The 25,317-nt window shown below is 41.5% G+C and overlaps 4 protein-coding genes and 1 long non-coding RNA gene across 6 annotated transcripts in view; 2 read left to right on the top strand and 3 right to left on the bottom strand.

The window, feature by feature from the left end:
* Positions 1 to 1,954: 1,954 nt before the first annotated feature.
* Positions 1,955 to 5,382, bottom strand: sdhaf2 (succinate dehydrogenase complex assembly factor 2). The gene is made up of 4 exons (XM_018686233.2): positions 5,218 to 5,382; positions 4,041 to 4,264; positions 3,499 to 3,604; positions 1,955 to 2,488 (listed from the first exon to the last, which is right to left on the bottom strand). Exons 1-4 carry the CDS (start codon positions 5,242 to 5,244, stop codon positions 2,354 to 2,356), a joined length of 492 nt encoding a protein of 163 aa, XP_018541749.1. The 5' UTR covers positions 5,245 to 5,382; the 3' UTR covers positions 1,955 to 2,353.
* On the top strand, positions 5,351 to 11,757 carry LOC108889657 (cleavage and polyadenylation specificity factor subunit 7). Of its 2 annotated transcripts, XM_018686232.1 has the most exons (10): positions 5,351 to 5,426; positions 5,829 to 6,119; positions 6,767 to 6,970; positions 7,699 to 7,802; positions 7,910 to 8,055; positions 8,158 to 8,491; positions 8,758 to 8,861; positions 9,610 to 9,754; positions 9,828 to 10,060; positions 11,427 to 11,757. In XM_018686232.1, the coding sequence occupies exons 2-9, from the start codon at positions 6,042 to 6,044 to the stop codon at positions 10,054 to 10,056; spliced, it is 1,344 nt and encodes a 447-aa protein (XP_018541748.1). In that variant the 5' UTR covers positions 5,351 to 5,426; positions 5,829 to 6,041; the 3' UTR covers positions 10,057 to 10,060; positions 11,427 to 11,757. The 2 variants fall into 2 exon arrangements, with proteins under 2 accessions (XP_018541748.1, XP_018541747.1); XM_018686231.2 differs by lacking the exon at positions 5,351 to 5,426 and having other exon boundaries at positions 5,472 to 6,119.
* A 352-nt stretch (positions 11,758 to 12,109) lies between these two features.
* On the bottom strand, positions 12,110 to 13,404 carry polr2l (RNA polymerase II, I and III subunit L). Its single transcript, XM_018686235.2, has 3 exons — positions 13,252 to 13,404; positions 12,718 to 12,822; positions 12,110 to 12,400 (listed from the first exon to the last, which is right to left on the bottom strand). The coding sequence occupies exons 2-3, from the start codon at positions 12,810 to 12,812 to the stop codon at positions 12,292 to 12,294; spliced, it is 204 nt and encodes a 67-aa protein (XP_018541751.1). The 5' UTR covers positions 12,813 to 12,822; positions 13,252 to 13,404; the 3' UTR covers positions 12,110 to 12,291.
* A 936-nt stretch (positions 13,405 to 14,340) lies between these two features.
* Positions 14,341 to 19,298, bottom strand: LOC108889661 (uncharacterized). The gene is made up of 2 exons (XR_007814096.1): positions 17,378 to 19,298; positions 14,341 to 16,634 (listed from the first exon to the last, which is right to left on the bottom strand). It is a non-coding gene; the product is annotated as an uncharacterized LOC108889661 (long non-coding RNA).
* Positions 19,299 to 19,596: 298 nt separating this feature from the next.
* The window catches only part of dagla (diacylglycerol lipase, alpha), a 33,535-nt gene continuing 27,814 nt past the window's right edge, over positions 19,597 to 25,317 (top strand). The window contains 1 exon segment of the mRNA XM_051073790.1: positions 19,597 to 20,353. The gene's annotated coding sequence lies outside the window, so the exon portion shown is untranslated.

The raw sequence follows: 25,317 nt of genomic DNA, 5'->3' as shown, positions 1-25,317 counted from the left end.
CTGCTCTCGACTCTCCAGCAGACATGGGAAGACAAGATGAAGGCTACAGGGATGCTGCTGCTGCCACTGGTGGTGGAGGAGAGAGGAAACAAGAGAACATGAGATTGAAATTCCAGGGGAGCAGAGGGTGACGGCAGGGCTGTGGATAAAACAGGGAACTGTCACGACACAGGAAGCGGCAGTGGAGGATGACAGGAGCGCTGGGCTACAGATAGGCACTGTGGGAGTGCGTAGGCAACTGATGAATATACACTCTAAACAAGCCTCAGAGCAATAAAGACATGAATGTGTTTCTACTGCACGTGGGATCCACAGGTGGCATCTTTTTTCTTTCTTTAAGGCATTTACACATTTACACAGGAACAATGAGGACGTAGATTCACTGGTTCAATTTTACACTTTTCACATTCCCAGTTTATTTTATGCAGCATGATCAGAAGTGGAAGAAATATTCAGATCCTTTATTTTTGATTAATAATGAAAAAAATACCATCATCAGTCAAAGTCATGCACTCAGATTAAATACTGGCTGCAAAACTGGTCCTCTATTATTATATATTACATAACACTATTATACACATTATTGTTGGATAGTTAAAATGCATGCATCAGTGAATAAGCAGCTGGCTTTGACTGTTTTATAACATTTAGGGATCAGGTCCCTTCCACAAGACAAACCTGAGCAGACCTGAGAAGATTAATGGGAGAGAAAAGAAGGAAAAACATTCAACATTTTTTAAACTATGAATGACATTTAGAGGATAAATCTAATCATCTGCTTTTGTGTCCTCCTCTGTTCTTGATCTTAAATCTAACTAGCTATAGTGATTAAAGAATGTACCTGTAAAAAGTAGATGTAGAGTAAAAAGTATTATATTTTCCTCTGAAATGTGCAGCAGAAGAAAAGAAAATGCAAATACTCAAAGTAGAAGTACCTTAAAATTGCTCCTGAGTGAAAGCACTTAGTTACTTTCCAGCACAGATTAAGGTATTTGGTGAGGCAGATGGCGAAGGGGCAAAGAACACACAGAGGGGAACCCTTCTGACATCACCTCAGTCTATTTTAGGACGAGCCGGGAACATAGGAATCCAAGGCCGGGATTCTTACTCATCATATTTTCCCTTTATGGTGAAGAGAAAGAACATACGCGTCGCCATTTGTCTCATATCTGTAACACCTTGGTGGTATATCATGTGTACATTATGATTCTATGGGCGTACGCGAGCAGCCTCGTCATCTGTTTTGAGATTCAGTGCACATCTCCTGGCCAGAGGGCATTTCCCTTCTGCTCTCAGTACAAGGTTCCACTGAACCGACATGACGCACAGCCAGGCAAGAAATCTTCCCCACAGTCAACACACACACACACACACACAGATCTGCTGGGAGAGAAATATAACCTTGTTTAAATGGCCGTGAGCGAAAATTTATGTGGTTTAATTTAAACTGTGGCTTGACAGAAAATTTCTGTGATTCTTTGTCTCATAAAGGCGGTAATGAAAACACGCTGCCAGCTCTGTGGCTAATATCCCCTTCATCCTGAAATGCTGTAATGTAGTAACAGCTTGCACCTGAGTTTTCATCATCTGTGACTCGCTGCGTTGAGGTTCTCAGCAGATGGCCAATCGAATAAATATGGCAGCTGTGGACTGATATTTCCACACTTGTATCCTGCATGAGAAATAAGGCGTGTGAAATATACGAGGATAACAGGTGACCTCGTATATTTCTTTAGGTGATGCTAAAGATCAACACGCGCCTCAGTTTGACAGTCGCTGAAAATAAAGTGATCTGCCTCCATCTGCTGTCCATTAACACACACTGCAGGCTGCACAACTGGCGTTATGTAACAAATGAGGGTCTCCCTGTCAAACATGGCAGCCTCCGGTCATGTGATCCAATCCTGTGGTAAAAGGTAACCATCAGAAAGAAACAACACGAGCAGGAAACAGCTGAGGATCAATGTTTATTAAATTACGCCTCATGTCTGAAATAGGCACAGGAAAATAACTGTATCCATTAATGAAAACCAGCATCACGCACATTGAGCAGCTTTAATTTACAGTCTTAAATCACACATTTACAATGCAATGAATGCAAAATATTCATAACACTGTCCCTTGAATTGTCCACAAATCTTCTTCTCCCTGCGCTTGTGGCCGCTATGGCTACAATATGAGAACAGAAGCAGGTGGACAGTATCGTATAAGCAAAGTGCTCCAAATATTTTGTACATTTTGCCGTGTACAGCCAGAGAAACACAGCTGACGTCTGGAGGGGATAAGACACTGATATTCACTCAGTGCTCCGCCTTAACTGAGTCTCTGTGAAGGTCCAGACGGGCCGTGCGCCTCATTGGCTTTCCTTATCCAGGTACTCCAAGCTGGGAGCGTCCAGCCTCTGCTCGTGGTTCCGGTTCTTTGTGAACTCCTTCAGCATGTCCATGACTTCTCCCTGGTAGACGTCAGGTGTGGGCTGAGCTTCTGTAAGAAGAAAGAGACCAGATTTAGTTCTTTTCAGTTTCCAACTTCTCCTCCAAAAAAACTTAATTAAGTGAGATTACAGAGAAAAGATTGATCGTGAGGCAGATGGCGTCACTCTGGTCGGCTGATTCAGACATGATATTTCGCTCCAGACAAATAATAAGAATTAAAATGCACATGAACAATTGTATTTGATTCTTATAGGACAAGAAACAAGCAGCTCTGTAGGAGACGTTAGATTCCTGAGCCTCACATGCTTTTACCTTAATGCCCTCCTCTTTCAAGGCTTCTACTTAAGAGACTTTGTATGTGACCTTGGAACGTCTCTGTTCATTAACGGAAAACGGAAACCATCTCAATGAATAACTCAGTAATGGCATGGTGATTATTTGACTGCCTGCACCAGTTTCTGCAGTGCTGCCAGTTGGGATGTGTTGATGCTGTTCTCACACGGATCCTGTTTTTCATCCGTTTTGCATAATGAAGCTGACACATAATTGAGTCAAATTAAAAGAAAATTAGAGGAATAAATTGGTAAGTTATCTGGGAACAGTGAAAGGGCTCCCAGGGTGAAGTCTGAGCCAAAAGGACTGAAGTTTATTTGTAAGCAGAGCTTTTATTATTTGAGAATCAGCGGCCATGAATGATTGCCAGTAATAAAAAAAACAAAAAACACAGGGCTGAATAATCGTAATGCCCACTGGAGTCTTCCAGTTTGTAGTGCTGCAGACTGAATTTAAAATATTTGATTTATTTGTCAGTGTTAACGCAAAACAACGAGTCAAAGCAAAATATTAGTTATTTGCAATTTGTTCAAACATTAATATTGCAAAGCTGAAATGTTTTTGTGTCATTAAATATTTAAATGTTTTGCAGGGAGAGCATCCAAATTCCCATCAGTCTGAAATGTCTCCTGACTGGAGTCCATCAGTCGTCGGCTCACTGACGTACGGTTTGCTTTAATGTATTTAGTGTGGCGTGTCGTATGAGGAGAAACTCGTTCTCTCACCTGTTCGCCCAGTAGTAGATGTCCCAGTCGTTGCTCGGTTCATTTATCAGTCTGTCGTACTGCTGCAGCTGGTTCTCACTCATCGTGTTCAGGTATCGCTTCGCAAATAGGCTACAAGAGAGACGGACAATTCATTTCAGCCCGAGCCTTTTCTCTAAATGGAAAGGTCACAGTTAACTGGTAATTATCTGAGCTGCTGGTGAATGGACTCCACACCAGGAACATAAATTAGAAAGAGCAGCAGGGTGTAAAAACCCTCTGAGGGAACACGAGAAACCTCCAAAATCTGATCCTGCTCCAAAGATGTTAAAGGACAGGTTCCTGTTTTCTCCAGTACCAGTATCATCTTTGACTTTCCACAGACAGAGTTTCCTCTCTGAGCTGAAATAGTAACTCAAGAAGGAGGTTTTGTGCTAAAAACACATTCACTTTGGAGCTTGATTTGACTCAGCCAGCTGAAGCCGGACATTAATTAACTCTTGAAACAGAACTAGTCAAATATTGTTTGAAGACAGACTTGAAAAACAGTGTGAGGTGAAAAGACAACCTGAGCAGGATGCAGTTCTCCAACATGCCCCTCTTGCGGCTCTCATAGAGAAGTCGGCGTCTCTTGATGTCGGTGGGCTCGTCCGCCTTCTCCTCCCACGGAGGCAGAGGGATCTCAATCAGGTCGCCTCTGGTGTCATCCGGCGCGTCTCCGCGGTAACCACGAGAAGATACCAGCCCTGTGACGGCTGGTCTCCAGGCTGCCTGACACACCCCGGTCACCAGCTGACAGGCAACAAAAAAAACACACACACACGTGTCAACAAATCCCAGCATCTTGTCCTGTGTTGTATCATCCAGTACACGTGACAAGTCAATTCACAACAATTCACTGTTCTGCTCAAACCCTGCTGAAAAATACCTGGTGCTGTTGTCGAGCTGACGTGACAGGATCTCCCTCTGTTTTTATTTTCCCACACTGACTTTGTTTTGTGTAAAATCACCTGATTTTTACCTCAAAACGTCTCTGGTGCTTCTTCAGATATTAGATCAACAATTCAAATTAGGCTTTATATAGAATATATGAGCAGTCACTCTTATAATCTGTGCTAATTAACAGTTTCATTGACTGTATTTTGATGTTTTAACTTCTTTTTATTTACTGTGACATGAAGGTCTTTATACTGTCTGAGCATGCAAACTGTGAGTCACACTTTTCTTCTTTGTGTGCATTTAAAAATATATTTATTATCATATTATTTTCCCCTACCTCTCTAACTGTGTTTATTAACCAAGCAAAAACACAGTGGAAGCTGAAGGTTATGATCCATTTACAGTTTGACACCAGAATTAAAAATCAAATCTAACTTCTTCCTTTGCTTAAAGCAAAGTGTTTTCTATTAGATAATGAACCGAAAGTTTAGTTAGCAACACATTTTAACAGCAACACAGAAGCAGAGGAGGATTACACAATATCTTCCACAGGCTGCCCTGTTGTACAACTGTCCTCCAGCACCACACACTGTCTGCGTCTCATAACATTCAATGCTACAACATCAAACGACTTCACTCAACAATAGTTGTTTACAACATTAACAGCCAACTCATACTCTATATTGTGTTCTACACCACATTATTGCACCGGATCCTCGCTGAGCTCTAACGTTAAGGCGGCTACAGCACTCACACTTCAACCAAACAAATGTACAAATAAATGTAACGTTCAGTTGGTAACTCACTCTTTTCGCAACGACAGACGACAGCATTTTAACCCTCTTTTTTACTGCGACGTTTAGAGACTTGGAGGTGAAGCTGCTTCTCCGCCGTGAACGTGTTTCTGTTGTCTGAATGTCACATAACAGAGAAATTACACAAGCGGCGCTCAAGTCAGGGGAAACTAGCGAGGGGACGACTGAACGCAGCGCACACATCACGCCATATTGCTAAGGTAACAGCTACAGTTGATGATAAATATAATCATTGTGGCGTTCTTAAATGACTGCTAATGATTTGGTGTATTTTCAGTTGTTTAATATCAATATAAGACGAAATTCATCCCTCTTAAGATCAGAAATTGAAGGGGTTCGACAATAGGAACCGATGTTGATTGTTGTTGTCAACCGGTTCAATTTCCCCGACGCAATTAAATGAACAAGCTACCGAAAATTAGCAACATTAGCAGTAGCTGATCAAAGAGCAAACCCAACAGTAGTCGGAAACTACTCGTGTGTGCACACATACATGAAATATTAGTGGATATTGTCAAAGTGTTCATTAAACTGTAATTTCTTAACTTATGTGCGCTTGTCGTGTTCCCGGTTTATCGTCATTTTATTTTATTTCTTTACAGTTTCATGTTTTGCGGACTCGAAACGAACGGTAGCCAACGGTAGAAAGGAGGCGTAACATTAACAACAGTTACTGAATATTAACAGTGCACCTGTTGACGGCATGGACGGGTAATTTGCAGCTGAGTGTGCATGAGAGAACTACTCTGAAAACGCACAAACATAAAACTATAGTAGCTGCAGTGCCATCAGTAGGATCATCTTGGGCCCACGGAATGGCTGCTGCAGCCCGGCCAAGTACCTCCAACAAAGATTTCAGTGATATCTACAGTGACCTGAGTCAAAACGAGGAGGTGAGTCTCATGTTTATGTCTCTCATCGCAGCAGAAAGCATCAGTGGCAGCAGCTCGGGGGTGTGAACGTCGCTTTGGTGGAGTCTCAACCCTCCCCCTCAGCTGATACCTGTGTGAACTAATCTCAGATGTTGGTTATAGTTGCAGTTCTTTCTCTATGGGGGGGCTACTTTTCTTTATTTAAGAGAAAGTTAAGATACGTCCCTCACACTGGGCACATGGTAAGGAAGTATTTGCAATCAAAATAAAACAGTTCACGCCTCCATATTCAGGCATTCATACCCTCAAATCACAGAATCATTAGAGTCCCTCTTCAGCCTACCCTCATTGATTTGAATGTGCTGGACAAAACAATAACACAACACAATGCCACTCAACAGCACTACTGCGTTTATTATTGGATATATTAGTATGCAGATATATTGTTGGTCTCTGGCATTTACTTTACTATTTCCAGAGTAGAAAATACATTGTATTTCTTTTCTTTTCTTTACCTTCTGCTAAAATGTCTGTCGAACAGGTCAGTCCCAGAAAATATGGAAATGATCCCTTGTCAGTCCACCCTTCCTGCAGCTGAAAGATGATTTGCAGTTCTACACACTGAGATGTACAGATGATGATGTGTTCTTATTTTCTGTCCCACGCAGGATTTGGACAGAATAGCTGAAGCCAATGAACTTTTTGATGCTGTTCTGACTGGCTCAGTTGATCAGGAGAAGAAGGGTGTGACTAATGTGCCCCCATCTGAGGAATCACCAGCTAAAGTGGAGGCTCAATCAACAGCAGTGAAATCCCAGACAGGAGGAAATTCACTGAGGAAGTTGTCTCTATATGTTGGAAATTTCCCCTGGGTGAGTAACACCCACTCTGTGTTAATGTTGATCACATTTTTATTGGATTGCTCAGTGCCATTTTTGTTGTTTTGTCCACACGGGTTTGTCTACATTAAGCAGAACAGAGAAATGAGTTGCCCTATCCCCTGACTTAAAACTTCAAATGAGCAGGAATGAGATGCAACATGAGCAGATGGGCTTGACAAAAATTTGTCAGTAGAGTTGTCTCTTTTCAGTCACTGTAATGCAAAGTCAAACAAAACATTCCACCAGACTTTCCATTTGTTTATACAGTTGGTATTGTTGTATCTTGTCAGATTTCACAGCACATAAATTCTCCTGAACTCACCACAGAAAGGAAGGTAAACGTTTTTCAAGTGGCTTCAGTCATTTATATATCTATATATCAGTAGAATGACCAGAGCCAAAAAAGTTTCTGTTTTATCACCGTATTCATCTCTTCATCAGCTCAAGATGTTGTAATTTTCCTGAAGTAGTAAAATATTAAGGGAATGCAATTTAAGTTTCCTTAAAAAAGGGCAGTAATGCAAAATATAATATAATTCAATCTCATCCAGGAGCTAGATTAATATATATATCCTCAACTATTTCTCCTCATAAACATAATCATCTTAATCACCTAGTATTACATATGTTTCTGCAACAGTCTCACTATTCATCAAGATCACAAGTAACTGTCTGCTGTCCTGCTGTTTTCCTCTTCCCAAACCTGCTAATGCTCTCAGTGGACGTCTGACAGGGACCTCATGTGCGTGGCCCAAACCTTGGGTGTGAAGGACATCAAAGAGATCAAATTTGCTGAGAACAGAGTTAATGGTCAGTCGAGAGGGTGAGTGGCTGCACATCTGCTGTTTATACGAAATAAAAAACAACTCTCAAAAATAAAAGCATTTCCTGTGGTAGCCATACATTCATGTGTGGCTTCTTCTGCTACAGCTACGCAGAGCTGGTGGTGACCTCAGAAGAATCATTAAAAGTATTGTTGGAAAAATTACCCCAGTGTCAGCTCAATGGGGAGAGGATTGACTGTCGCTTTGCCACTCGCCAGAACCTCACTGTGTTTGAGGACATAGCAAATAAACGTAAGAGTGCTGCAGCCTTAAGAAAATACTGTTGAACTTACATTATGTTGCAAATTGTTGGTATGAGTCTCATCTTTGACCAAAACCATGTGTTCTCCACAGGTATACCTCTGCGTGTTAGTCCCAAAGACCCCAAGGACTCTGACTCTTCAGATAAGGTTCCCTCGTTATTATCACAGGAGCCCAGCCCTCCCCCTATACCTCCACTTTTTCCATCACTTTCAAACAGGTTTCCCCCGTTACCCAGCCCTTTCCTCAGTCAGGCACCTCCTCCCTTCCCACATATCCCTCTAAACATCCCTCCGCCCCTGCCACCCCCTTTATTCCCTCCTTCAGCCCACGGTTCCAGCCAGCCATGTCCTAGCCTGCATATAAATCCAGCATTTTTCACCCCGGCACATGATGGACACAGCAGCAAATCTTACAGCCAACAAAAGTGAGAACATATACTGCTTAAACAGTAATGTGTAGTTTCCTTAGGTTAATCTTTTTGTCATGGAAAGAGGATATTTAAAGCAGAAAGACCAGGGTCCAGAGACAAATACAAAATGCATGTAATAAAGCTCAAAGCACATGAAGATAACACAACAAATTAAGATTCAGATTGTCATAGAAATCATGAAATATTTTTAGACATAACTTGTGCTGGTGCTTACATAATTACATAATAGTCAGTATGACAACAATCTGTGTATTTTTCAGACACACGTCTCAAAGTACAGATGGAGATTTTGAAGAGCTAATGAACAGAAATAGAGCTGTCGCCAGCAGTGCCATCTCCAAGGCTGTGTCTGGAGCAACAGCTGGTACGTATAGCCGATCAGACTCTGTGAAGTGGAAGAAGGAACACAGAACTTAATAAGCCATGTGGGGAATGGACTGGTTCCATATGGAAAAAATCTAAATCAAAAGCTGTTCCCCACCGTCTCAGAGAAGAACTGCACATTAAAGAGAGTGTTTGGTATTTCGTTACGTTATAGATAATATAAAAGTGACTACATTTCTTTTAAACACAGCACCTTCATGCTTCACCTGCAAGTACTCAGACACTTCATTCAGTTCAGCTCTCCTACAGTTGTTCATGTGTTCTGTTGCTACTTTCTTCAAGGGACTTCTCTGTGTGTGTGTTTGTGTTGGTCTCTTAATCCTAATCCTCAGTCCCTGCCACTGAGAGGCGTCAGTGTAGCATAATATTGAAACTACCTTTTCTCATCACAGGGATGAATACTAATTAGTTGATGAGTAGCGCTGGCTTTCTCCTAACATAGCACTTGGCATTAATGAACAAGAGTAGTGTGTAGCTTTGTAAATCATGAGACTTATGCAGGATGATTAAAAGAGACCTGATTTGACTGTATTAATATTAATTTCCATTTTTTTGTAGTTTTATCCCAAATGGAATTGAAAGCTTGAATTTGCCTATTTTTACAATCAGTGGGTAGTAAATGTCATCTATTTAAAACTTTTCTAAACTGTAGCCTTAGGAGCTTTGAAGTGCTTAACTACATAAAGACAAATGTCTCTAATATCTAATCTCTTCAATCACTGATGCAGGAGACTTGCGGGTGGCCATGGAGACTCTGCTAACTGCCATTGCCATCATTAAGCAGTCCAGAGTGTTTGGAGATGAACGCTGTCAAGCCCTGGTCACCTCACTCAAAGACTGCCTAGTCTCTATCCAGGGCAACTATGGCTACAGGTTTGTATAATCAGCTGAGGAAGGAACGATCACAAGCTTTCTTTGGATCACACAATCCCACATTTCTTTGCAGGGGTGGCAGTCGTTCTGGGGACAAAGAAAGAGACCGCGACAGGGGTCGTGACAGGGAGCGAGAGCGAGATAGAGAACGGGACCGAGAAGATTCCTCCAGCTGGGATGGTACTGAAAGGTCCCGAAGACACAGAGAACGTTCCTGGAGTGGAGAGAGAGACAAGGAGCGCTCCCGAGAACGAGAACGGGAACGGGAGAGGCACAGAGATCACAGAGACCGATACCGCTGACTTGGTAAATTTATATACTTATATACTTAATTTATTGAGGAACTCCACCACCTACAGATTTTGTATTTACGTCTTAATCACATCCTTCAACCCTTTTGACTCCAGTTTTACACTGGGTAGCCCGATGGTCTTCAATGTAACAACAGCTTATTGCTCAGTGTCAAAAACAATGTTTCTGTTGTTTTGTTTTGAAATGTCTTCTTCTAAATTTGTCTCAGTATATCACGTCTTCTCTTCTCAAATTCAAATCTAACTTCTCATCAGACCAGATCCCAGAACGGAGCAAAAAAGAGCAACTTGCAGGTTGGAGACCACAGTGAATCAGTGTTTTGGGAAATGATATAGAAACTACATCTTCAAAAAAAATATACTTACATAACACACTCCAGTGACTTCTGGAGCTTAACATCAACAAAGATGGATCTGAACCCCACCAGTAAATACTGGACTTGAGCAAACTGCCTTTCAGTGCTTTGCACAATTTGAAATGAGCTTGAAAACCTGAAAGTCTCATCCAGTTTGATGCTTTTAAACTTTTGTGTTTGAGCATTTTAAGAGTTTGTGTGTGATTGCTTCTGGAACTGTTGTGTGTGCTTCTGTGGGACTGACTGTGATTTGTTGTGTGTCTCATCGCTGTTTAACTTCTGCTGCTGTTCTTTGGTCTCTCCTGCAAAACAGATCTTGCTCTCAATCAGACTACCTGAAAGAATGGTTTTATGTACAGAAAAAGTTTCAACAAATACAACACTCTTTCATTCAGGTGTGGTAGAAAATAATGAAATCAAAGGAATATATATAATATATAAACATAGAAGTATATTAAATCAAATACACATAATTTTACTATGGATGTTGCTGTGATTATTTTCAATAGAAGATCCTGAATTTCTCCCTATTTTTATTTATGTGGCTTCAGTGGAGATTTCTAGGTTTATTTCAAGGTTTTAAGCTGCATTGGATAAAGCGTTTAAAAAATAAAAACAGACCTGAGGTTGCCAGTGTTATTTCAACACACCCAAAACCTTTTTGACAGATTACGGTTCATGAAGTGAAGGTCAGTTAACTAGTTATTTTTAGAGCAAAGTTCTTACTGTGCAATGAACTGTTTCAAGTCTGCAACGCATTATCTCACCAGACTCTATCATCATCACGTTTTTCATCTTCCTCTCAGTATGTGTCTATGAATAGACTTAGCATGGTGCTGGAACTCAGTAACATAGGCAGTAAACTGTGTAGTGAGGTGGAGTGTATGCAGGTTTATAGCTCTGAGTGAAACACCACAGATTGTTGTGTAGTTGTATGAATCACAGCACACTCGTTTGCCATTACAGTCCACATTTGATTTATCTAAATGCGTCTTTTCTCCACAGACTGATGTAGTCTCTTTAACTGTGAAGCAGAGCGAAGACAGGACTTTTTGTTTCTGCATCAACTTGTTCAAACTCTGGAGGAATCTAAGGTGAGACTGAAGATGTATCTCCAAAAGTCAAAAGTGTACTTTTTTTTGTTCTCCAGTCGTCTGTACATACTGGGACTTTTTTCCTGTTTTAAAATATGTAGTTGTAGATTTGTTGCTTGAACATCAGAGTTCAATGCTTGCATGCACAGGAACACCTCTTAATAACTTATGTACGACAGTGTAACATTTTCATCACTTTCTTTTGTATTAAATATACAAAATTAAAACATTTCCTGAAAATATTCCAGTGCTTTATTTCCTCAGGTGTTCTTGTCATATCACATCTGCTCACTGAAAACCAAAGATTAACTAGTAATTATATTTCCTATATTTGTATATTCATATTCCAGTAAAGCATTAAAAACCAGATTTTAACTTGAAGCAGTCAAAACAGTTAGGTGACTAAATACTTTTATTGCTAATGATCAAAGCAGTGATTCATGTGCTCTGCAAAACAGTGTTTTAGTCTGATAGGGGTCTTTGTCTCCAGGATTTGAGGTGCTGGTTTGCTTCAGTCCACAGCATGAGAGCTAATTTTCCACCTTTTAGTTTCAGTAGAAAGGTTGAGGTTGCTAGAAAAGCCAGTACCACAGGTTATAATGTCAAATTAAACACCTTTATTTAGAAAGAAATACAGCATCAAATATCAATGCAACAAACTAATATTTCAAAAGTCTTCACTGTGGTCATCCTTTGTTGTCACACATCAGCAAAATAATCTGTCTGTGCCACAGCCCCATAAAGTCCATGCAGTTCTTGAAGGTGGCCAGTTCACATCACTTCTCCAGCGGAGCATAGTTCAACAGTTTCTCAATAAGATCCACGTGAGAAAGGAGCATCCTCCGGCAGCAGTATCTCTTCAGGCCCAGGGCATCAAGGGCATCACTTAAGAGGGAGAGACGAGGTAAAGTCAGTGCTAATGCAGGACATACAGATCGCTGAGTGAATAAGTAAAGTATATGGACATTAGTGCAGACAATAGTGAGGATAGTAGTCTAAATGGCCTCAGGTAATTGCTATTATTCATTCCATCGTTGCATCCCGGGTCTGAAACCTTAGAGGAAGTGAGCATACCCGCGACAACTCATGAGGCTAAAAGGTTTTCATGTGTAGTTTATTTCTATTTGACTGCTTCCAGAAAATTCATCTGGTACAGCTGCTCCCACTTAACAGCAACTACAGACCTGCAGGTATCAACTTACCCCTCGGTGTACTCTGCTTGGAGTAAGCCGAGGTAAGCCTCCCACTTGTTACCCACGATCTTCCCACACGTGAAGCACCTGATTGGGATGATCATTTTAGGACACCTGGAAACAAGAGGCACATCAATATCTCGTGAAACGAAACCATTTAATTTTTATACAAGAACCACTGATGGTAAATCTTTTAAGTGGTTATATGATTAGACGAATGAGAGTCCTACTCCTGAGAAATTCAAGTTATATTAGCTGTTGTGTTGGATAGCTAACGCCTGTGTTGCCGGGAGTGTACGTACAAAATTTAGCTGTAATTGGCGTGTTTTCGTAGAAAAGATTAACACAGAATAAGACTTTACCTACAGTAACCTCTGTATTTAGTAGTGTGGAGTCCTGTCGACTGTAACCACGCGATTAGCACAACAGTAAACTGTTAGCTAACGTTAGCCGCTAGTAACGTATTACCACGAGTTGATGTATTGTTAGTTATTTACTCGTCAAAACACAACCTCTACAAAGCGTTTGATTATATTTACTCACCTTCACCAATCTATTCACCTTCAATATAATGTTAGTAAAGTAGAAAGTGGCTGTTGGAGAGGGATGGCGGCTTCCCTCGCTTGCTCCTGCTACAACAACAGTAAAGACATCCGGTTATTTCCTTCAAAATAAAAGCACAACTTCCGCAAATGTTAACCATAATAAAGTTTAACAGTTTATCACACACAGCCTACTCTTACTGATGTACTGACCGTGTAACACAATACGTCACAACAGCACTACTAATTGCACCCTCCAAAAATGACCATTTAAAATCGATTCAACACACTATATAAACCACATGGTGGTGGGATTCTGCTGTTGGTCTGTTGTATTAGACTGCTGTGGTTATAATAAGGTGTACCTGACAAAATTGCATCTGAGAGTAAATTTGGCTTTTCTGATGATTCACCAAAAGCTTTCCTACTGTAACTGTGTATAGTGACAAACTGCAGACTCCCCAAAACAAACCATGCCACCACTCTGCACAAGGCTGTTTTAACTTATTTTGGCTGAGCAGACCTCAGATGTGTAAGAGCGCACAAGTTGCACCTGTATTCTTTTGGGGACTGACCTCAACAAACTCCCAGTATAGTTGACACAGCTCAGACCTGAAGGTCCAATCAGCCAGGACAGGGAAACATTGTCTCCTCAGGTAGAGCACAGTAGAGCTGTGTCTTTTTCTGTTCACAAACACTTGATTATTTTTAGTAAGTATCCCTCAAATGTGTTTATTAAGGAGTAAAGACGTTTTGTGACTGCAGCAAGATATTTTACAGTTGAACCATAAATTTTCTTGTCAAAGATAATTGAAGACATTAGTTCTCGGCCTTGAATTTTGAGGACTGTGCTTTTTTGTCCATGTAACTTCAGAGCTTATCGAATCTTCTAAGGGCCATCCTACTGCAGTGACATTTTAAACTGAGATGAAAAGGTCTAAAGGTTTTTAAGATTGTCATCTAATAGCAGAGATATGATATTACTCTGTATTTCAAAAAGATGGAGGATGAAAGATGGAGATGGGAACAAAAAGCATTCAACACATATCACAGAATGCAGAAAATAAAATGAAGATTTAGTAGGATAGCCTTAAGATCATGACATAAATCTTTATTACTATATTGTCTGACACTGCAAAATACACAAACTCAAATGAAGGATCAGTTTACCCGAAAGACAATTTCACCTCTAGTTAATCCATAGAGTTGAAACTCTATTTGCAAATATATAATTCTGAATAACATTAAATAAAGAGTGAAGTTGTTATGTATGTAAGAAATACTCACTTGGGCTGGTTCACTGCCTTTAATAAAGGTTGGATTACAGCCTCTTTCTTTTTTTACATTGAGGAGTTTGGGGTCAGAGGGGAGTGTGCATAAGGACAATATGTTAGAAATATATCAAAAATATATCATAACCATCATTATCATCATCACAGTCACCATGAAAAACATCATCATCATCATCATCTGTAACATCTCCGTCATTACCATCACTATACATCATAATCACCAACATTATTATTACATCATCATTTATGTAATTTAACTTGCTACAGCACATGTGCTAAATGAGGAATCCTATCTGAATTATTGCATTTATACGCTGTTGAATTTATGAAAATAGGATTTTTCTTTTCTTTTTTTTTTTGGTACACTGTATCGTACAATGTAAGGTGAAGTTTGTTTTGGTGTTGGCATACTATCCTTTGGATGTGTTTGGGGTGTTGACTGTGGTATGTTGGTACAATATATGTGGTTGGTAATGTGTTCACACATACCCTCACAACTAAAATAAGTAAAGGTGTGTTTCACACTCAGAACGGTCTTTCTGCTATCTACGTATGCAACAGGAACATCCCCATGAGCTTTACATGTGAGTGGACAATATTGTGTACAGCTGTACAGGCGAGTGTATGCAGCAACAAAATTGTGGCTGCTTAACATTTTTTTTTTTCTGGTGAGTAAACTATACAACAGTAGTTCATCTACACCTCGCTGTCATTGTATTAGCAACCTAGGATGCTCTCATTACGTTATAGTTGTACCTTGTTATTTATGAGGTTTCAAAAACAAGATATTTGTCCACATAAGGGGTGCACGGCGAAGACGGAAACAATTCCCATGTTTTGGCAGCAGGTTTTAAACCTGATATGGCAACACTAATGGCTGCTACAGCTAAGTATCTACTGTAAGATGTAAACAGATTGAACCAGCACGACTGTGTCTATTGTGTAAGACATGAAAGGTTATTGATCTCTGACATCATTTGACAGTAAAATAAAACTCTTTCTTATTCTACAGCAAGAAGTAACTTCATTATTCTTCTCTGCCACACACTGTACCTGGTTTTCTCTCCAACAACCTCCTACATCCCATCGACTACACGACTGCATGCTTATACTTTCTATCTCTAAAAAAAAAAGATTCTTTAAATTGCACTGTGCCGTTCTCTATTTGGGTTTGGTTAGGCATTGATTTAGCCAAATACATTATAATGCATATTCCCAGCTGCTTTCAGGCCTGTTCTTTCTGTCCCTCTTATTTAAAAGTAAAATAAAACCTAGAACAACTCTGATTGCCAGTATTAATATCTCTACGTTTCAACATTGTGAATATAGTTTTTCATTATCTTTTAGCAAAGTGAACCAGGCTCATTTCCAGTGCAAGAATGTACAAATATGGCAAGATCATGTCAATATTTGTACAAACTAGATTAAACAAGATGAAGCAGTTGAGTAAGCTACCTGTATAGATTTTTGGCTTTAGAGCTCAGTACTACAGTGTGAGTTTTTTTTTCTTAAGAAATAGATTATTACAGTTCAGATGCAGTTTTGAAGCAACTTCATGCATATGCTATGTGTAATTATGCTCCATATACAGCCTTGATCAAAACTTGAATGGTTTGATTCACCACGAGTGAAAGCAGGCCAAAAAAAGACCAAAAAAACACAACGTAATTTGCACAGTGGCCCCCATCCCCCATCTGTACCATGGTAGTCTGTGAACCAATCAGCAATGATGCTCTAATTTCTCCTCGCCAGTAACAACACTCCCAGCAAGATGGCTCCTGCAGCAATAACGGCGCCACCAATGAGAAAGGGCTTCAGGTGTTCCAGAGAGTCTGTGCCTGAGGCCGCAGCCTCGTCACCTGCCGCTGCAGCTTCAGCTTCTGCTGCCCCATCCTGGGAAGGAGGATGCTCAGGCTCAGGGGCTGCAGGCGCAGGGTCGGCCTTGCGTGGGGCTGCCGGCTCCTTCTTCTCCGCTTTAGATGCTGCCTTGGGCGCTGGAGCCCCGGACTTGGCCTTAGCTTCCATGGACTCGGGGACAGAGGTGTGGTCTGGTCGGGAGGAGTCTTTATAAGGTCAGCTCTGTGCTGCTTCACTGAGGAAAAACAGCAAACAGACACAGCCAGATTATCCCTCTAAATTAGGCTCAGACATCATGTTACCTGCTCTGTTGAGTGTAGAGACACTGACATATGACAGAGCCCTTTATATCCATGGATTCACTGTACAGCAGGAAAGCAGTCATGTGGCTGTGGGGCCTTAAATGTGACCTTGGGGAAAGATGACATTGATGGGAAGACTCCGATGCTCAGAAGGACAGGGAATTGTTTATTTTGGTCCCAGCTGCTGTGACATAATCTTCCTCTGAAGACATAATGTTACGACAGTTTCCTGTGTAAAGCTTTTTCATGGGACAATCTGTTAGCTTTGTAATGGACAAAGGGAGTATGGTACTGCAGCTGCAGAGCCTACTCATAGTCAAGGGCTAAATCTTTATTTCTGTGATCCAGGAAAGAGCCTAATTCAGATGCAATAACAGAAAGATTTAATCTCTTCCTCTGTCTTGCTCTCTGTTCTCCCACTTTAAAACTGCATGAGTCATATGAGCTATAAATGGAGGACAAAATGGAGGAAAGAAATAAGGACCACACTGACTGCGATAGAGGAAATCAGTGACAATGCAAATGAGCAAAAAGAATGAAGGAGGAATAAATACTGCAGAAATAGAATGAATGCATCATAGCAGCTTACAGAACATAGGCTGGACACATCTTTACAAAAATGCTCCCTATTAAATCCTGCAGTGACGTGATGAGAGGAAATATGGACGTTACATACCTCTCCAACAGCTCTGAAGAGATTACAAGAGTAACAGATGGAGGAGGAACCACAGCAGTCTCTGGAAGTCAGAATGTCCTTAATATAAGAAAATGAGAGACAGCGGAGAGATGGAGGACACTGAAAGCAGGAGGGAGGAGAATGAGAGAGAGAGGAGGAGAGACTGGGATGTACCATCTAGTCCTAAGAATAGGGGGAGTCTCTCATTTCATTCCATCCTGGGTTTTAATCTAGTTTTCTTAATCCATTTTTTAAAAAGGTTGTAGTAAGGGTTGCTTCACACAGCTCACATGAGATCTTGTTAAAATGATACAAGTAACAAAACAAGAAAATTACATTTTTGCTGTTTTTCCTCAAGCGTGTTTGATTTCAAGTTAAACAGCAACTCAGGTTTAAGTGCAAACTGTCACCTTTGGGTATGTTTGAGGGTATTTATGTCCATTTTGTTGACAGTCTGTACAAGAATCATAATCCTGTTTATACACAGATCATATGCTGTTCATCCATGGTATTTAAACATCATCCTAATTTAAAAACAAAACAAAAAAAAATGCTTTTGCCTCACTGTTTCATTTCAAAGCCAATGTGCTGGAGTGCAGAGCCTGCACAGCAAAAAATGTATGATACAACATAATGAGAATTATTCTAATAACTAATTAATTGATTTTATTAACCACATTATTTGCTTTTTCTCTCTTACCCTCTCTCCCTCCCTATTCATCCATTCAGTCTCTGTACCTGCTGCTTATCCTGTCGAGGCTGGACCCTACCCAGAACGCACTGAGGAGGAGCTTGCTTTAATCAACCTGAAAAAAAAAACCATCTCAGAGGGCCATTACCACTGATTGACCACAGATCTGACTTAGACAGTAACAGAGGTCACAGATGCAGTACAAGGACAGTTCATTATGATGAAGTTGCTGGGGCAGAAACTGGTATAAACGTGCTTCAACCTTTTCAGCATTTTGCCCGACCAACACCCACCCCAGTGACATCTCTAACCATCATCATCTGTTATTTCCCACAAGATTGCTGAGCACTCATCCAGTCATTTTATAAGGGAATGAATCATGTTGTTTTCTCCTCTATGAAGGGGAATCACCCGTCCATGCAAATGTGCTGCATAGCGTGAGAAATGCAAATATGCAGAGCAATATGTTTCTCACATCATTTATTTCATGCCAAACAACATTATAAATGTATTTAACAAAAAGAAACCTGTTGCCACTGACACAACAATGACAGATAGCCTCCAATCTATTTTCAGACAGGAGATGATCTGCTAAGTAACCCCCAGCCCAGAGGTCAGCAGTCTTGGCAGCAGGGCTGCGTGAGAGCGGTAACTCCCTGTGACTGAACTAAACCAAGTCTTCTGAATGAGGTTTTTCTCACTCATTTGATCTCTTTTCAGTAGCTTGTTGGCTCAGCTTTTGCTTGCTCGCCTGCATTTTTGACAGATGACAGTACACCTATCCTCAAGTGTAGGTTTTATGGCGTGACGCTGATCCACGCCCAGTATACGTCCATCCAAAGAGGAGCGCACCGTGTCAAGATAGGAATCGGTAACGCACGGAGTCGTCGTTGAAGTGCGTACCGGTTGACGTAACGCTGCCACAACGAGTCAGATATGAACCCAAGCTCGTCAAACGAACTCCAAAATCCAACATCGAGCTTCTCCACCGATTTTATGCCAGTTCCAGTTCTCTTAATGTACAATTTGGTGTTTTGAGTTGGGTCGATGATGTGACACAGAATAAATCAAATACACCAAGGACTAGACACGAAACGTAGAGGACACTAAATATACCTGAATGATGATTTTTAAAAAGTACACATGTGTTGAGACTATTACACGGAAAACCCTTTAAATATGGGGTTGTGTACGTTTGGTACAAAATGTTCTTTAAAATCCCAGTTTATTTTCCACACAAATCTGGGGTTCTCTTTCGTCGCTGTGGTAACGTACGTTGCGTTGGGTAAATACTAAACTACGCATGCGCGGTGGCAAAACCGGGCTAAATAAAACAACGGTTGTGCCTTTGCGGTAGGCTAATGCTATATTTAATAATGTTTAACCGCTTCCCCAAACTATCTAACAACTGCACAGAAAGAGTGTCAACCCCCCGGGGTCTTCCTGGGTGACACAAAGGGGAGAGGCACCCTCTCGACAAACACTGCTCTCTTTGATCCCGATTCCTTGATATTCACAAACCACCAGTGGCGCCCTTTCTCCGCAGGATCTCCAAAGTGTCTGTGGTCTGCCATTTACAAAAGCCAGTCAGGTGTGCGTAAACAAAACGGGATTTGCGCTGCCAAACGCGGAAGGGGACTAGCCAGTTCGTACGTATTTTTTCCTGTGGGGAGAAATGTCCGAGGGGATGGGCCAGAATCTCTGGGAAAAGCTACCTCCGTTTAGCTGCTCCCCGCGCTGGGATTCGGGAGTTGTCCGGCTGATGGCACACACAAGCTACTGACTACAACGTGAGAGAAAGACGAAAGGAGGGCTCGTCTTGTTCGGTCAAACCCGAGGGGACTGTTCTCTGATGACTGTGGATGGGAATCATCATGCCGAGCTCCGACGGGGGGACATGAAAATGCCCCACAATCAGTGAACTGCCCCCGGCTGACGACGTGTTGCAATTAAGCAGACAACCGAGCCGCCAGTCTCCGGCGGTTTGAAAACGACCGTGTAATTAATTACTCTCTTTGATGGCATGTATCAGGTCTGCCTGACACCCGGCAGATAACCGAGGAACCTCCGGATCTTTAATACCTCTGGGTCCATTCATTCGCCTGTTGTAATGACGTCTGTACGGTTTTTGTAATTCTATCGGCGAGACATTTATGAATTCATCCCCCCCAACCCTGAGCCCGTGTCGGCGAGAGCGGGGCTGAGGCGGGTCGGCAGTCGGAGGGATATGGGAGAGCGAGCGGAACCGATGCAGTGGGTCTTGGCAAGGCATCGTCAAAATACAGGTGAGCGGCAGCAGCCACCGGATGAGGAGACTAATGAACCTGACTGATAAAATCCCTTTAGCTGTATTGCACATGCCAGGTGAGCCAGCCCGCCGCGGCTCGGACAGTGTGACCCGGCTTTTTTAGCTCATGTTCTTATCATGGTTTTAGACTCATTTCTTAGGCCACATCTCCATTAGCCAGGCCCGCAGGATGCCACCTTAACCAGCTGTCCTGATTAAATGAGATTAGACACTGTGCCGCCGCTGTTGATCGACTTGTTGGTATCACACGTTAGGATGCTGTTGCACATACTAACACCAAGGGTTGCAGCTAACCTTAGTTTCACTGGTTTTCGCTCATTTGTCTCTTATTTTATTGTCAATTTAACGTATAAAATGCCAAAATAATAACAAATGTCAGTCACATGTTACAAGGGCACGAAGTGATGTGACAGTTTCTTATCCTAGTTGGTGTAAAATAGTCAGACCTCAAACCAAGTAAAATGACAAGAGCTCATTCCCAGTGTTGGTGCTGACTTGTTTTTCTGCTTATTTACGCGCCAACTGATCAGTACACTGGCCTTGACACTAACCAGACTCACACATACATTACATTATCATATTGTACATTATCCAGACTCGGCAGTAGATGACATGCTTCCCTTTTTAAACAAGGACCTGGTGCAGTGACAGCAAGGGGAATGTCACACCTGTTTATCATTCACACTGGGAATATTTCTGTGATAATTTGAGCCTGCTTCTCTCATGTTCGTGCTACTCAAAGTGCAAATGCCTTCACTATGCAATGTTTACAGTCAGAGGTGACAGTTGGAGTGTGGAGCTGTCCCATCAAGGACAAGAAACAAATATAAGGCTGTTGGAAAATAACAATAAATACGTATGCTATGAGAGTAACATGAAGACTTCAGCACATACTGTGATATAGACCTGTTGTTGTTGTTTTATACTAAGGCACCAGATGAGTTTGTTATGAGCAGAATCCCAGAGGTGTTTATGGCCCACAGATGCACTGTCCTGCCACTTTCCTCCCTATCCCTCCATAACATCCATCTTTAAATTCTGTAGTTGCAACCACTGTGACGTGATGTGACGTTAAGTGTGGAATTTGTGGTGTACATCAGTCATTGGTTAGCCTCGTGTTTAACACCGGCTGGTAAATAAACTGGCTTTGTGGATCAAGTTAGGCTCAGTTTGTTGCAAACGATGGCAGTCAAGCCGAGAGCGATGCAAATAATACCAGTGTTTACATCTGGTTCCACTGGTATCCCTGTAGGCTTCAACCTGAGTGGAAACCAAGCGCCTCCAGTGAGTCCTGGCAGATATGTTGTGCCTTTGTTTTCCCCAGCGTGTGTGAGAGTTTCTCATACGTCACCTCTTCTTCTGCCAGAAAACTTGCTCCTCATCTCCACTTCAGACTTACTAATTTATCATTTTGATTCAGCAGGATCTAATGCTGGTGTTTAGCTCTTCACCGGTAGCTAAGGAATGACACTGCTTTTGAATGAGGCAGCAGCAAAGTAGAATATTTTGCAGTGCTTGACTGTTAATGTTTCTGCAGGTAACCAACAGCAGTAATGATGAAATAAATTTAGTAATTTGTGATGTTCCACTGTTGCTCTTGCAGGAATGCAGAGAAATGATTGCCTTGTATTTTTGGCGACAGCCTCATCCAACAAATGAAGTCTGTATAAATCAGGGATGGTTAGAATTGAGATCAAGAATACTAAGTATACATGAAAGACTGGCTAAAATAGAGCAGTTAATAACCACCTAAAGCATGCATTATGATTACTGCTCAGCTTGGAGAGAAATATAACACAACCATGTCATGGCCAGAGATTAAGGTATAATTATTGATCTGTAGTCAGTTGCACATTAAGCTATAATTATTGATGTGCAGTCACTTTCACAGAAGGGTTGTCCTGTCAGATATGGTGTAACTTACTAGGTTGGTTTTTTTGTGTCTGTCAATGTTTATCCTGTTTTGCATTTTGTTTAGTTCCTCTTCTGTCAAAATCTGACAAGTTTTCTTGATTCATTTTCTTTCACTTTCTTTTTTGGATTTAACATAAATATCATGTGCATGTTTTTGCTGACATCTTGGTTGTAACAAACAGCATGTATGAAAGGAATACTTGAAGTAGAAGTAACAATTAACATAAATTGGAAGCAAGATACATAGGCTCATATAATCTGTTGAGTTCACGGTTGCTGCATTCATGTTGTGTAGGTGACTGCTTGTGAGAGAAGTATTTATTTTAGAGATGTTCAACATTTCTGTAATACTGTATGACGAAAAACATCTTCACTGGCAAACATTATTTTAACAACAGTTAATTTCCTTGAAAAGGACTGAGAATGGATTATTCTTAGAGCAGTAGCCTCTGTGTAACCTCTCTGTATTTAACTGTCAGAAATGGTGCTTGAAATGCAGGGTCATAAGAGATAACAAGGTGATTAACATTTTCAAGTTTGCAGTTCGCTCATAACCTTTTGTTCCATCTGGTGCATGTAAAAGACTTTGATTTATGTAAGGTGTCCCCGGTGTCATCTGGAGATGTAGATATCATAGCATGCACCTCAGTTTTAGATGTGCTCATTGGACAAGTGATCCAAAGAAGCCATAAGTAAAAGAGCATCATCTGTGATGATATCCATGAGACAGTATTGATGATTTGCTTGGGGCTTTGCAGGCTGATCCGTGTGCGTCCCCTCCCCTTTGCATGTATTGCAAAATCTATAAGCTGCACAAGTGAAATCATGTGATTCTGCAGAGAGGCCATTAATAGACAATTGTTCACAACAAGTGTGGGAAAAAGGCCAGTTTAAAGTACCACAATACATTTGGCACATTGCTGAAAACCTATGGCTGCAGTGGTGTGTTGCCTGGACAAAACTGCTGCAGTTATTTTCAGTATCTGACCAGATACAATGACAAACAGATCTGTACATGGTTTGTGGCAGCAAGCCACAGACAGGTTGGCAGAACACATATGTTACCACCCCACCAACACACACACACACACGCGCACACACACACACAAAATACATTCATGTGCACACGAACACTCACATGCAAGCACAGTGCACATACTATCACATCAATTGAAAGGAGAGAAAATGGAGTGGGAAGAGGTGAAAGGGATTGAGTGGGTGGTAGTGGGAGAAAAAGATGGAGAAAGAGGCAGAGGGAGAGTAGGAGTGAGTGGCACATGGCTTTCAGTCTAAAAAAAGATGAGCAACACGAAACCAAAACCAGAATCTGGATTAGCTAGATAAGGAAGAGGAGGGGGACAGGGGAGGGCTAGAGGAGAAAATGTAGGTTTCCTCTGCGCCGAAAATGGTGCAGATGCACACGCTCGGTTTTCATGCTCATAAATGTCCTCTAAAATATGAATACTGAATGAGTGTGTGGGTAGGAGGAGAAGAAGGAGGGAGAGCATGAGGATGGGAAGGCAGAGGATGAGAGAGGCAGAGGGTGAGATGGAGATAGGACAGGGTGAGATTCTTCAGGATGGACAGAATGCTGCTGTAGTGTGACAGAATAGGGAGAGACAGGATCATTAGAGACCGCAGGAGCAGAGCCAGGGATGTGACAAATGCTGGAGAGAATCTTGATCTGAGCAGAGTGTAACACTGACCCAGGCAGAAAAAGAGAGAGACTTGAGCAGATGGATGTATGACAGAGAGCAGAGGAGACACAGAGATTTGGGACTGTGCTGCAGTCGCGCCATCGTGCCAACCCAGTGTAACCTCAGCATTTTCTCAGTAGCCTGTCTGTCCACAATTATGTCCAACACCTCACTAAATGTCAGGCACTCTGAGAGCATAACAAGCTACCTTCAGGACCGGGAAGTCACTGCAGAACTGTATACTAGGCTATGCCTGCATGTGTGCACACAGAGCTTCTCTTTAATAATAGTTCACCAACTAATTGTGCAATAGTTGAACACCCCTTTAACACAAATATCCACAGGGATATCTCATGACACTGATGTAAGTCAGTCCTGTCTGGAAGGCATTTCTGGCTGAACTTTGTATATGAGAGTTTCTGCAGATTCCTGAACGCACAGACTCTCACATGTGCATGCAGTTTGTCAACTTTGTCACCAAAGCCACGTCTTTGCATATTGCATATACAGAACAGAATGACATACGCAGCATTGTTCTGTGAATGTACAACACAGACATTCTTGGCTATTTTAAAAGATATTAATTTTTTCATTCAACAAATAAAAAATGCCACATCCTGTGGCTGCAGTGAATGTCAGATACATCTAGGATCCAGGTTGCTTAAGTGGAAGCTGGAGTCTGTTCACCTGCATTTTGTTGGACACACCTTAGTTTACATAGATTGTCTACTCACCTCCAGTAGAAACTTGTACCACACAGACATGTAAATTTGTTCAGAGGTGTATGTGTATAACTAGGCTGAATTTAGAACAGGTGAGGGAATCAGGTTCTGTCTGATAATTAAAACAAGTCCACAGGTGATTTGTACCTGCAGGCTACACATGGATGAAATTTAGATGCAGTGTCTACGCCTTGATTAGCAAAGCAACACAAACATACTGTATGAGCGAGGGAATGCACTTCAGAGATGGGATTAATGTTTCTCAGATGTTATGACAGAGCATTTTAATCCAGCGTGATTACTGAAGAAGTGCTGAGGCTACTTGTCAGCGTGTGTGGCGACCTCAGGAGTGATGTATTGACAAAAAAAAGCCTTCATCAGAGCACACTCAGTGCATCAGAGCAGAGCATCCCACTTTGTATGGACTCACACATCCGCTACTATCATCCACTTGACAAAGCAAAAGGGGAACTGTTTCATGTTTGTTTAATGAAGTACTGAAAGATACACAGCACACTGCAAAAGAAGTGCAGTTTCCCGATGTGTAAGACAATCAGACACAAAATCCATGGTGGCTGTACCATCATATATCTGTTCAGACTGAACAC

Source organism: Lates calcarifer, linkage group LG2 (assembly GCF_001640805.2).
Source record: "Lates calcarifer isolate ASB-BC8 linkage group LG2, TLL_Latcal_v3, whole genome shotgun sequence".
NCBI classification, from domain to species: domain Eukaryota; kingdom Metazoa; phylum Chordata; class Actinopteri; family Centropomidae; genus Lates; species Lates calcarifer.
The sequence above is the reverse complement of the archived record's forward strand: the minus strand, read 5'-3'. Positions and strand labels throughout refer to the sequence as shown.